Consider the following 13,987-nt stretch of genomic DNA (forward strand, 5'->3'; position numbering starts at 1 on the left):
ATGTATTAATCACTTGATCAGTAAACCTATTTTGGTGCCAGTTGTGTGCAAAGCATTGTGCTGGCCCAGGGAGAAAAAGAAAAGATAAATAAAATTATCCCTGGCTTTATGGTACTTACACTGTAATGAAGAAAATAGATAAGAATTACAAATTACTTTGAATCGAATAAGAAAGTAATCAGGAAAAGTAAAATGAAGAGTAGTAGCAATGGAAGAAGCTTTGGAATCAATTTTAATTAGAAGAAAGAAGACCTGTGTAAGGGGTTGGTATTTACATGGTTGCCTGAAGATGAGAATGAGCTTATCAGAGAGAGGGAGACTGACTATGAGAGTCTGTGCTAAAGGCCCTGCTGGAGCAGAGCTTATCCTTCCATGAGATTGCCACAAGTCATGTGGGGAAGTGTGGCATAGAAGTGGTTAGAGAGATAACGACCAAAGGAGTTGACATCTTGAGAAAGCAAGAAGAGCTGGAAGCCATGGTACAGGTGCAAGTTCTGGCTTTTGGTGGGGAGAAGAGAATGTCTTCCATTATAACAGAGGGGAAAAGATGGGTGCAAAAGGAGATAGATGGGCTGAGCAGGGTTTTGCCACTAGTTTGTTGTTATTTTTGATGGTGAGAAATGAGGTAGCTTAAGTTCACTATTATATTTTCATTAAAGAATAAGGCAGAGTCAGCTGAAAGTGAAATTGGAAGAAAGGAGGAAATAGGGAGATTCATGAAAGAGGACTAAGTATAAAATAGCTTTATTTGGACAGAGAAAAGCAAGTCTACCAAAGAAACACAGGTAAACTGGATGCCTCTTAGAAGTCTCCAATTACAGATTTTAAGGGACACTTAAAATCCAATGGCAATGCTTTTTCTCTAAAAGTCAGAGAAGTAGATGGCAGGCTTCATCCAGAGTAAGAATAATGAGAAAAACTTTGGGGAGAGAGTTGGAGGCATCTGTATCAGAGAGTTAATACTGAGAAAGGGAAGTTTGGACTAGATGATAGAAACAGAGAGCTGGGAGGGTGGGCTAGCAGTTAATAGAAAGTGGTGGGGCCGGTGGACAGCAGGACTTCTGTCATTTCAGAGCTGCATGGTAGTAGAAAGCTGCGGACAAGTAATGAGAAATATGAGGAGTTAGAAACATGAAAGAATGGGATGTTTGAAGTTGGCTTGCCAGGTGTGGGTCAGTCTCTGGTGGTGACACAGTCTAATGGATAACCATGAAAACAGATAGTTGAGGTAGATGGGACCTGAGAATGCTGAGGTCACTAGGCATTGTAGTAGAGTGGTGGACTATGATCCATTAGCTGTGAATTCCTGAGTGAATGAGGGTGGGGTAGATTGGAAAGAGATAGTAGCTCAGTAGAGCAGGTGGGTAGATCCAGTGATGGGTCTCAAAGGTGCTATGGGTGTTTGAAAGCAAGAACCAAGGATACAAATCCCACCTTTCAGCCCTGAGGCTCTCAGAAGGGATAGAACATGAGGTGAGAGAAAAAAGTCTCCACTTGGGAATAGAGTTTGATCCTAGAAGGAGAGTTCCAGAAGTCCCAAAGGAAATGTTTTGAGGGAGAAAGGGGAAATGGGAGATACATTATGTGCAGGAGTGAGGATGAGAAAATAACTAGAGAAACTGGGCCTTCTCCTGGAAACTGAGGCACAATGGAATTAATGCTGCTGGTCTCTGAGGTAAGGATGGGCAACCAACCCATGGCTCCATGTGTTTCTCTTTGTGACATGGCAGCCGACAAGATGGCAGCAAGCTTGTTGAGGTTGCCCATGATATGTTGGCAGATACAAACTGCCTGGTATTAGGGTAAACACTGCAAGGTTGGAACTAGCAAGAGCTGGGCTAGAAAGGTTGGTAGAGGCCAGGTAGTTGAGAGCTAGATATCCCATGATAAGATGCTTAGATTTGACTAACTATAAATGGGAATTGGTTGTGGAATTGAGAAAGACAAGGAGTAGCTAAGAATTGCTCTCAACATTAAGGTTATGGGTGACTGAAGTAGTGATCATGTGCCATTAAAATGTATTTTATTAATCTCTACTAGTTTGTTCATTCTCAGTTGTGGCTAATCTGCTCTTTTATTCATTCTTTGGATATTTTTTTTTCCCTTCTAAATGTACCTTTCCTTTTTGTTTTGTTTTGATGGCTACCACTTGAGCCATGCTCCCAGCCCTATCTGTCCTTTTTGGTAGTTCTTGTTGTTTGCCACTCTATTTTTTCAAATATTTCCTATAAAATTTTAGAATTTGTATCTAGCAACACCCATATCTGAAGAAACTTTGATAAATAAAAGTCTGTTGGTGGTTGTTTCTACTAATTCTAGTTCACAGTGGCTTGTTTCTAGTGTATTTCATCTCTTCCAATGGGAGCTTGTATTTGACTGATACTTCATTATCCTCCTTTCAAATGTTTTAGCATTATGACTGAATCTTAGGTTCACATCTCCTGTGTCCTTGAGGCCTCAGGACTTTCTCTAAATATAAACTTTGAGTTTGCTCTATTTACTTAGCATTACACTTTCAGCTCCTTTTTTTCTTTTGTTTATTCATTGGGCTTTGTTTCTTGTGCTTTGTAGAATTATCTTTAATGTAAAAAAGTGAAGCATTGAAATTATATTTGTGTATAGGGTCTAGTTGTATTATAGCAAAAGACTTAACAGTTGAGTATCTAGTCTGCCACAAGAATGGAATCAAATCAAAACATGTTTAATAATGGCTATTTCATTTTATGAATTTTACTTATTTTTTCTGAGTTTCTTCATGTTCCTTGGTTATTTACAAAATTTTAAGGTTCTTATCAAAAATGTGTTTCTGATTGTAATTTAATAATCTAGGTGTAATGATATTATACATAAACATAATTTGAGCATGGTTTGGTCACATTGAACTGAGTTTCTTATGAAAAGAGTGGAGAGGAACAAAGCACTATGTGAAGCTACAGAGAGGTAATAGCAGTCTTTGGAGGGGCGTGTAAGAAAGTTGAGAATTACATCCTTCCTTAAGAATGATGAGTAAAGCTGGAGGTCTGGCTCAAGTAGTAAAGCACAGCGTGAAGCCCTGAGTTCAAACCCCAGTCCCCCCCCTCATTCCCCCAGAAAAAAAGAAGAATGTGTAGACACATAATACTAGTATGGTAATTGTAGTCATTATGGTGTCATGACCTAATCATTTGTTATTCATATGCCTAGTTGCAATAATTAACATTGTTAATTCTTGTAGCTTATTTTCATTTACACTGCAAATTTATTCTTCCTCTTTTGTAAAGACTCAGGGAGACAGTTTTGTAATCAAAATTAAATTGATAGCAAGCATCTTTCTCAGAGTAAGACATTTAAAATCTGTCATTAAATTTGCTTGAGATGACTTTTGGTATTGACATACTTGCCTTTGGTGAACCATCAAAAATGTTTGCAGGTAGATTATTAGGATGTCTACTTGTTCCCCAAAGTACTTACATTGCAATTATGAGAAAACCAGGCTTCTTTTTGGGGGGAGGGAGAATGGGAGCTAGGAATTGAACACAAGTCTTCATGCATGCTAAGCACTTGCCCTACTATACCCTTAGCCCTTGGCCATTTTTCATGAAAGGAGACAATCAAGTAATTATACAAGTATGTAATTAAAATCTGTAATCCATGCTAAGAACAAAAATGTAGGGAATTTTAGTAGCAGAGTGCTAAGAGTCATGTTCTATTCTGAAAGATGGAGGAGTCTTCCTTAAGGATGTGAAATTTAAGTCAACATCCAAAAGATGAGCAGCTATTAACTCAGTGAAGCAGAAGAGGAGAGAAGGCAATGGTGGCACTTTGGGGACTGAAGACTTAGGGAACAAAGAGAGGCCAGTTACACAGAACTTTGTAGGCCATGACTAACAAGAAGAAAGGAAGCAAAGATTGAAGGATTTTCAAGAGAGAGGAACATATCAGATTCACATTTTAAGAGAGCATCTGGCCACTGTTTAGAAAGTAGTTTGTTGTAGGGTATAAGAGTAGAAGCTTAGAAGACAGTAAGGATGCTGTAAGGACCAGTTAAGCAGCTATAAAAAGTCTGAACAAGGGTGCCGCTAGCTTAGACTCCAGTGGTTATAAGGAAGATCTAGAAAAACAGACAGATTGAAGAAATATATAGGAGGTAAAATCGGCAAAACTTAATAGTGTACATCTATGGAGTGAAGGAGGTAGGTGGGTGTTGGGAATGACTCCTGTGTTTCCTTCTTGCCATCACTGTGCCATTTCCTATAATAGACAGGATGGAATGGAGTGGGGCAGGCCAATGAAAGCACCCAGGTCAAGGAATATCAGGAGTTAGGTTTAAGCAGATACTGATAAATGATTCAGAAGTATAAAGACTAAGGGTCTGGACCAAGCTTTTCAGAATATTTTGTGTTTTATAATGGAGAGGAAGAGAAGAATGGGCAGAGCCCGTCAAAAACAGTGTTACAATACCTTCATATATACTCCTAATGTTTTTTGGCATGCTCTCAGTCTAATAAAAATCTGCCTTTAATACTTAACTTTTTCTCATTCATTTTTAATTGTAATTGATAATTGCTTAAACCTTATTGTCGTTTAAATATGATTATTCACTCTTTATTACCCTTGTTTTTTCAATTCAAGGTGGTTTGTTGGAAGTGTTCTGACTACAAAGCTCAACTTGAGTATGATGGTGGAAAATTGAACAAAGTTTGTAAAGACTGTTATCAAATAATAAGTGGATTCACAGACAGTGAAGAAAAGAAAAGGAAAGGAATTTTAGAGGTATGAAATATTAAATATTGGATATCTTTTTTTTTTTCATTTTTCTTTTATTATTCATATGTGCATACAAGGCTTGGTTCATTTCTCCCCCCTGCCCCCACCCCCTCCCTTACCACCCACCCCACCCCCTCCCGCTCCCCCCCCCAATACCCAGCAGAAACTATTTTGCCCTTATCTCTAATTTTGTTGTAGAGAGAGTATAAGCAATAATAGGAAGGAACAAGGGGTTTTGCTGGTTGAGATAAGGATAGCTATACAGGGCATTGACTCACATTGATTTCCTGTGAGTGTGTGTTACCTTCTAGGTTAATTCTTTTTGATCTAACCTTTTCTCTAGTACCTGGTCCCCTTTTCCTATTGGCCTCAGTTGCTTTTAAGGTATCTGCTTTAGTTTCTCTGCGTTAAGGGCAACAAATGCTAGCTAGTTTTTTAGGTGTCTTACCTATCCTCACCCCTCCCTTGTGTGCTCTGGCTTTTATCATGTGCTCATAGTCCAATCCCCTTGTTGTGTTTGCCCTTGATCTAATGTCCACATATGAGGGAGAACATACGATTTTTGGTCTTTTGGGCCAGGCTAACCTCACTCAGAATGATGTTCTCCAATTCCATCCATTTACCAGCGAATGATAACATTTCGTTCTTCTTCATGGCTGCATAAAATTCCATTGTGTATAGATACCACATTTTCTTAATCCATTCATCAGTGCTGGGGCGTCTTGGCTGTTTCCATAACTTGGCTATTGTGAATAGTGCCGCAATAAACATGGATGTGCAGGTGCCTCTGGAGTAACAGTCTTTTGGGTATATCCCCAAGAGTGGTATTGCTGGATCAAATGGTAGATTGATGTCCAGCTTTTTAAGTAGCCTCCAAATTTTTTTCCAGAGTGGTTGTACTAGTCTACATTCCCACCAACAGTGTAAGAGGGTTCCTTTTTCCCCGCATCCTCGCCAACACCTGTTGTTGGTGGTGTTGCTGATGATGGCTACTCTAACAGGGGTGAGGTGGAATCTTAGTGTGGTTTTAATTTGCATTTCCTTTATTGCTAGAGATGGTGAGCATTTTTTCATGTGTTTTCTGACCATTTGAATTTCTTCTTTTGAGAAAGTTCTGTTTAGTTCACATGCCCATTTCTTTATTGGTTCATTAGTTTTGGGAGAATTTAGTTTTTTAAGTTCCCTGTATATTCTGGTTATCAGTCCTTTGTCTGATGTATAATTGGCAAATATTTTCTCCCACTCTGTGGGTGTTCTCTTCAGTTTAGAGACCATTTCTTTTGATGAACAGAAGCTTTTTAGTTTTATGAGGTCCCATTTATCTATGCTATCTCTTAGTTGCTGTGCTGCTGGGGTTTCATTGAGAAAGTTCTTACCTATACCTACTAACTCCAGAGTATTTCCTACTCTTTCTTGTATCAACTTAAGAGTTTGGGGTCTGATATTAAGATCCTTGATCCATTTTGAGTTAATCTTGGTATAGGGTGATATACATGGATCTAGTTTCAGTTTTTTGCAGACTGCTAACCAGTTTTCCCAGCAGTTTTTGTTGAAGAGGCTGCTAGTTCTCCATCGTATATTTTTAGCTCCTTTGTCAAAGATAAGTTGCTCATAGTTGTGTGGCTTCATATCTGGATCCTCTATTCTGTTCCACTGGTCTTCATGTCTGTTTTTGTGCCAGTACCATGCTGTTTTTATTATTGTTATTGCTTTGTAATATAGTTTGAAGTCAGGTATTGTGACTTGTTCTTTTGACTGAGTATTGCCTTGGCTATTCGTGGCCTCTTGTGTTTCCATATAAATTTCACAGTAGATTTTTCAATCTCTTTAATGAATGTCATTGGAATTTAGATGGGAATTGCATTAAACATGTAGATTACTTTGGGGAGTATCGACATTTTTACTATGTTGATTCTACCAATCCATGAGCATGGGAGATCTCTCCACTTTCTATAGTCTTCCTCAATCTCTTTCTTCAGAAGTGTATAGTTTTCCTTGTAGAGGTCTTTCACATCTTTTGTTAGGTTTACACCTAGGTATTTGATTTTTTTTGAGGCTATTGTAAATGGAATTGTTTCCATACATTCTTTTTCAGTTTGCTCATTGTTAGTGTATAGAAATGCTAATGATTTTTCTATGTTGATTTTATATCCTGCTACCTTGCTATAGCTATTGATGATGTCTAGAAGCTTCTGAGTAGAGTTTTTTGGGTCTTTAAGGTATAGGATCATGTCGTCTGCAAATAGGGATATTTTGACAGTTTCTTTACCTATTTGTATTCCTTTTATTCCTTCTTCTTGCCTAATTGCTCTGGCTAGGAATTCCAGTACTATGTTGAATAGGAGTGGAGATAGTGGGCATCCTTGTCTGGTTCCTGATTTTAGAGGGAATGGTTTTAATTTTTCTCCGTTAAGTATAATGCTGGCTGTAGGTTTGTCATATATAGCTTTTATAATGTTGAGGAACTTTCCTTCTATTCCTAGTTTTCTTAGAGCTTTTATCATGAAATGATGTTGGATCTTATCAAAGGCTTTTTCTGCATCTATTGAGATGATCAAGTGGTTTTTGTCTTTGCTTCTCTTAATGTGGTTTATTACGTTTATTGATTTTCGTATGTTGAACCACCCCTGCATCCCTGGGATGAAGCCTACCTGGTCATGGTGAATAATCTTTTTGATGTGTTGCTGAATTCGATTTGCCATTATTTTGTTGAGGATTTTTGGGTCAATGTTCATTAAGGAGATTGGCCTATAGTTCTCCTTTTTGGAGGTGTCTTTGCCTGGTTTGGGATAAGTGTAATACTGGCTTCATAAAATGTGTTTGGCAGTTTTCCTTCCCTTTCTATTTCATGGAACAGTTTAAGGAGGGTTGGTATCAGTTCTTCTTTAAAGGTCTGATAGAATTCAGCAGAGAATCCATCAGGTGCTGGACTTTTCTTTTTGGGGAGACTCTTGATTGCTGCTTCAATTTCATTTTGTGTTATAGGTCTATTCAGGTGATTAATTTCCTCTTGGTTCAGTTTTGGATGATCATATGTATCTAGAAATCTGTCCATTTCTTTAAGATTTTCAAATTTATTTGCATATAGGTTCTCAAAGTAGTCTCTGATGATTTCCTGGACTTCCATGGTGTTTGTTGTTATCTCCCCTTTTGCATTCCTAATTCTACTAATTTGGGTTTTTTCTCTCCTCATTTTAGTCAGGTTTGCCAGGGGTCTATCGATCTTGTTTATTTTTTCAAAGAACCAACTTTTTGTTTCATTAATTCTTTGTATGGTTTTTTTGGTTTCTATTTCGTTGATTTCAGCTCTTATTTTTATTATTTCTCTCCTTCTATTTGTTTTGGGATTTGCTTGTTCTTGTTTTTCTAGGAGTTTGAGATGTATCATTAGGTCATTGATTTGGGATCTTTCAATCTTTTTAATATATGCACTCATGGCTATAAACTTTCCTCTCAAGACTGCCTTAGCTGTGTCCCATAGGTTCCGGTAGGTTGTGTTTTCGTTTTCATTGACTTCCAGGAACTTTTTAATGTCCTCTTTTATTGCATCGATGATCCATTCTTCATTAAGTAATGAGTTATTTAGTTTCCAGCTGTTTGCATGTTTTTTGTCTTTACTTTTGTTGTTGAGTTCTACTTTTACTGCATTGTGGTCAGATAGTATGCATGGTATTATTTCTATTTTCTTATATTTGCTGAGGCTTGCTTTGTGCCCTAGGATATGATCTATTTTGGAGAAGGTTCCATGGGCTGCTGAGAAGAATGTATATTGTGTAGAGGTTGGATGAACTGTTCTGTAGACATCTACTAGGTCCACTTGATCTATTGCATATTTTAGATCTTGGATTTCTTTATTGAGTTTTTGTTTGGATGACCTATCTATTGATGATAATGGAGTGTTAAAGTCTCCCACAACCTCTGTGTTGGTGTTTATATATGCTTTTAGGTCTTTCAGGGTATGTTTGATGAAATTGGGTGCGTTGATATTGGGTGCGTACAGATTGATGATTATTATTTCCTTTTGGTCTATTTCCCCTTTTATTAGTATGGAATGTCCTTCTTTATCTCGTTTGATCAATGTAGGTTTGAAGTCTACTTTGTCAGAGATAAGTATTGCTGCTCCTGCTTGTTTTCGGGGGCCATTGGCTTGGTAAATCTTCTTCCAGCCTTTCATCCTAAGCATATGCTTATTTCTGTCGGTGAGATGAGTCTCCTGTAAGCAACAAATTGTTGGATCTTCTTTTTTAATCCATTTTGTCAAACGGTGTCTTTTGATGGGTGAATTAAGTCCATTAACATTAAGTGTTAGTACTGATAGGTATGTGGTGATTCCTGCCATTTAGTTATCTTAGTTGTTTGAAGGTTTGATTGTGTGTACCTAACTTGATGTTACTCTCTACTGTCTTGCTTTTTCTTATCCTGTGGTTTGGTGCTGCCTGCCTTTTCATGGTTAAGTTGGGTGTCACTTTCTGTGTGCAGGATCCCTTGCAGAATCTTTTGTAATGGTGGCTTTGTGGTCACATATCATGGAAGACTTTTATTGCTCCATCTATTTTGAATGATAGCTTTGCTGGGTAGAGTATCCTGGGGTTGAAGTTATTTTCATTCAGTGCCCGGAAGATCTCACCCCACGCTCTTCTTGCTTTTAATGTTTCTGTTGAGAAGTCTGCTGTGATTTTGATGGGTTTACCTTTGTATGTTACTTGTTTTTTCTCTCTTACAGCCTTCAATATTCTTTCCTTAGTTTCTGAACTTGTTGTTTTAATGATGATATGTCGTGGTGTAGTTCTATTTTGATCTGGTCTGTTTGGTGTCCTGGAGGCCTCTTGCATTTGTATGGGAATATCTTTCTCTAGATTTGGGAAATTTTCCGTTATTATTTTGTTGAATATATTACGCATTCCCTTCGCTTGCACCTCTTCTCCTTCTTCGATGCCCATGATTCTCAAGTTTGGTCTTTTGATGGAGTCAGTGAGTTCTTGCATTTTCTTTTCACAGGTCTTGAGTTGTTTAATTAGTAGTTCTTCAGTTTTTCCTTTAATTACCATTTCATCTTCAAGTTCTGAGATTCTGTCTTCTGTTTGTTCTATTCTGCTGGATTGGCCTTCCGTTTTGTTTTGCAGTTCTGTTTCGTTCTTTTTTCTGAGGTTTTCCATATCCTGGCTGTTTTCTTCTTTATTGTTGTCTATTTTTGTCCTGAGTTCATTTATCCATTTATTCATTGTGTTCCCTCTTTCACTTTGGTGTTTATACAGTGCTTCTATGGTTTCCTTTATTTCTCTTTTGCTTTTTCAAATTCTCTATTTTTATTGTCTTGGAATTTCTTGAGTGTCTCCTGTACATTTTGGTTGACCCTATCCTGTATCATCTCTATAAAATTCTCATTGAGCACTTGTAGTATGTCTTCTTTTAAATTATTCTTGTGGGCTTCATTGGGTCCTTTGGCATAGTTTATCTTCATTTTGTTGGAGTCTGGATCTAAGTATCTGTTTTCTTCATTCCCCTCTGGTTCCTGTACTAATTTTTTGCTGTGGGTAAACTGGTTTCCCTGTTTTTTCTGTCTTCCCATCGTCTTTGGTGTTGTTACTGTCCCTGTACTATGTGCAATTAAGTATTTTCTAGCTTGTAATAATAACAATGGTAATATTGAGAATGGAAGAGTGAGCTGAGATGGAAAGCAAGAAGTTAAAGAAAAGGGGAAAACAAATATACAGACAAGAGGGAGAAAGCAGAACAAGGTATCAGACAAGAGAGTTTCAAAGGTATAAACAGGGAGTGTTAGTGTACTAATCGACAGTAAGCTGGTCCGCGTCTTCCCAAGCCGTATGGGCGCCGGCCACTGGCGGCCCCGGGGCCCTCCTCGGTTCTCCATTTAACGTGAAGTGGAGATTCTCTGCGCTGGCTGGAGATGTGGAGGGGTCAAAGTTATGCCTTTTCTCGGTGATTATGCCTGCAAAGTGTGTCTCCAGTGTCTCTCCAAGATTTCACTATAGGAGGGTCGCTTTCTGCTTCCTACCTCTAGCCACCATCTTGGAATTCTCTTGGATATCTTTTAGATTTTTAAACAACTAACAGAGTTCTCTTAATTTATCTTCATATTTAACAATTGAGGTAACAATATCTTGCTGACTTTTAGAGAAAGGTGGGATAAAGGGATTGAACAGACCAAAGTAAAGTGTGCTCACTGTGGGGATACATCAAGAAACCCCTTTGAACATTGACTTTGGAATAAATAAGGAAAAACAAGACTGTAACAGGATTATGATAAGGAAAGACAGGTACTGTGTGTCGGTGGAGTGGGGGGAAATAGAGGAGATGAAGGTGAGGGAATATGGTTGATGGGTTTCATATACATATACTAAATAGAACAATGAAACCTCTTGCAATTGCTTTAAGTGGGGGAGGAGATGGTAGGGAATGATCTAACCAATTTACAGTGTAAGGATACTTGGAAATGTCAAATGGATCCCCCTAAACAACAAATATATCATAATAAAAATAAATAAAAAAGAGAGGTGGGATAGTGGTTTTGGGGTTGGTATCCATAGCCAAATATTAGAGTATTAATTCTAATGTCCAAACTATAGTATATTTTCTTTATAGGATAGCTTTTCTTTAGATTTCATCATTATTGACTTTGAAAACCACTGCATGAAAATTTTTCAAATTTATATTAGTGTACTATTTTATTACATGAAAAACTCAACTTATTGCATTAAAACAGCCACTTTATTATGGTAATTTAATGACCAGTAACGGTAAGTTCATAATTTCATTATTGGTGAAATAGCTTTCATGTTTCAGAGTCCCCCTCCCATGCCTGGAAACACTAATGTAGCTTGTATCTGAAGTGGGTTTCACATCCAAAGATACTGACAAATAAGAGATAATTTATATAATAAGGTCTTTGTGGCAATAAGTTAAAGGTAGCATGGAGATAGGATCAAAATTCTTTGTATTCAAAGTCAGACATATACTTAGTTTAAAAAAAAAAATTTCTAATGTAGCTGGCACTATGCCTATAATCCTTGCTACTCAGGAGGGAGAGATCAGGAGGATCCCCCATTCAAAGCCAGCCTAGGCAAATAGTTTCAGAGACCCGATATTGAAAATACCCAACACAAAAAAGAGCTGGAGAAGTGGCTCAAGAGGTAGAGGCCCTGAGTTCAAACCCCAATACCACCTAAAACAGATTTCTAATGAATCAATAACTGCTTACAAGTAAATGTACAAATGTCATCTCTATTAACTGAAAAATTATCTTAAACTTCAAGATCCACTTAAGGTGAAAATACAGGCCTACAAGCTGAAGGTCTAATACTGAGTTCTCCTGGGATATAGATGTTACTTGTATGGCAGGCCAAGGTAGGTCTTTCTCCGGCAGAAAAGGTGGGAAGACATATTCTTTATTGGCTCCCAGGCCTCAGCCTCAAGACTTTAATAGCAGCGATGATGAAATGGGTCCGATTCAATGAGTCAGATAATGTGTTTTAAAAATAAGACTATTTTATGCCAACTAGTATATGTGCTCAAGAATAGCAGTCAACTTTCCTATAAAAGTGTCAAAGAAAATGTTCTGTGCTGACCGGGAAGCCAATCAAGGCTATTACCCAGGTACTTTTAGGAAGAGAAGAAATTAATTTCTTCAAAATTTTGTGTGACAAAATTCAATGTGTTTAATGCAATATATTTGGAAATTTGTTTTTATCCTTTCAACTGTTTAGTCATTGGTAGGATAAAAAAAATCTAAAAACATAATATTTAGTATGTAGGTTTTGATAATATGGATTTACTAAAAAGAATGGAATTCTTTGAAGGAGGGTGACATTCACTTAGAGTCCAAAGTTAGTGTCCCCTATCATCAAACTGATTATAAACGTTCATCTGTAAAAACTATTCTTAGCTCATGGGACAGACAAAACATAGGTGGTAGGCTGCAGTTGACTTGACTTGCAGGCTGTCATTTGCCCAATGCTTCTCAGACTACCTGTGATTACACGTTAGTTATATTCCCAAACTATGTATCACAGATCAATGAAAATCCATAGTCATACAGTTGGCATCATTTCAAAGTAAGATTGCTAGGCAAGTTTTCTCTTTTTTCCTTTTATTTTTCTGGTGGTATGTGGTGTTGAACCTAGGACTTTGTGCTTGCTAGGCAGGTGCTCTACCACTTGAGCCATGCCCCAGCCCTTTTTGATTTAGTTATTTTTTTAATAGAGTCACTTTATTCCCTGGCCATCCTGGACCATAATTCTCCTTGTTTGTGCTTTCTCACATAGTTGGGATGATGGGTGTGCACCACTGTAAGCAGCCATTGGTTGAGATGGGGTCTTAACAACTTTATGCCTGAGCTAGCTTGAATCACAATCTTCCTGATCCTCCACCTCCCACATAGCTAGCATTATAGGATGAGCCGCTGCACCTGACTGCTGTGCAAGTTTCTTAATGCTCACTCTTTAACTTTCTGTGCTCATTTATGGCTGGTAACAAAACAGTTTGCAAGATAGCACTTTAAGAAGAAAATGTTATCTTCCTCCCAAGGAATTCCATTCTTATTAGTAGGTCCATATTACCAAAAAAAAAAACCCTGCTAAATAATATTTTCTATTTTTCATAAAAAATGTGTGGAAATTTGTTTACTTCATCTAAGTACCCACATGACATCCTTGGTTTGGCCTCTTGACCTGCAAAGAATATTTTCTCTCTGACCTCTTACAGAAAAGTTAGTTGGTGCAAAGTAAGTCTCCAGTATACACTTAACATATGTGCATGTGCACACTTACTTCTCTTATGTCCGTGTGTCCTAGGAACAAAACAGAGTAAACACTACCCTAAAGGTTTCAGAGATAGGAAGAGAAGCAAACTAGTAAAATGTGTATAAAGGTCATTTAGTTACATGGGTCTGTTTCCTTTTAGTCAGTGATTAATACATTAGGAGGCAAGGCAGAGAACTGTAAATGCTTTTCAAAAATTTCTTACAATGAAAAAAGTTTTTAATTATCTCAAGTACTAGAATGATGATTACTGGTTGGTTTTGGCCTTTTTGCTATTACATTACTACATTCTTGAAGCATTATGGTTAAAAGTTCAAATCTTGATTCAGAATGATGGGGCTCAAATTCTAGCATGTGAATTCCTAAATGTGTGTTCTTTGGAAAGCTATTTAAAAACTCTGACCTTCAGCAATAATGAAAGTACTAACTTCTCAGTACTGGTGTGAGGATTCAGTGAAAAAATA

At 37.5% G+C, this 13,987-nt stretch overlaps 1 protein-coding gene across 6 annotated transcripts in view; it reads left to right on the forward strand.

Moving 5' to 3' along the window:
* Positions 1-13,987, forward strand: part of Fgd4 (FYVE, RhoGEF and PH domain containing 4) — a 216,761-nt gene that overhangs the window by 195,751 nt on the left and 7,023 nt on the right. For all 6 annotated transcript variants that reach the window (XM_074083096.1, XM_074083100.1, XM_020167950.2 and 3 more), the window contains one exon: positions 4,612-4,752. In XM_074083096.1, coding sequence (XP_073939197.1) covers positions 4,612-4,752 — 141 coding nt within the window. The remainder of the gene's footprint in view (positions 1-4,611; positions 4,753-13,987) is intronic.

The sequence above is a fragment of the Castor canadensis genome, chromosome 8 (genome assembly GCF_047511655.1).
Source record: "Castor canadensis chromosome 8, mCasCan1.hap1v2, whole genome shotgun sequence".
Taxonomy (NCBI): Eukaryota; Metazoa; Chordata; class Mammalia; order Rodentia; family Castoridae; genus Castor; species Castor canadensis.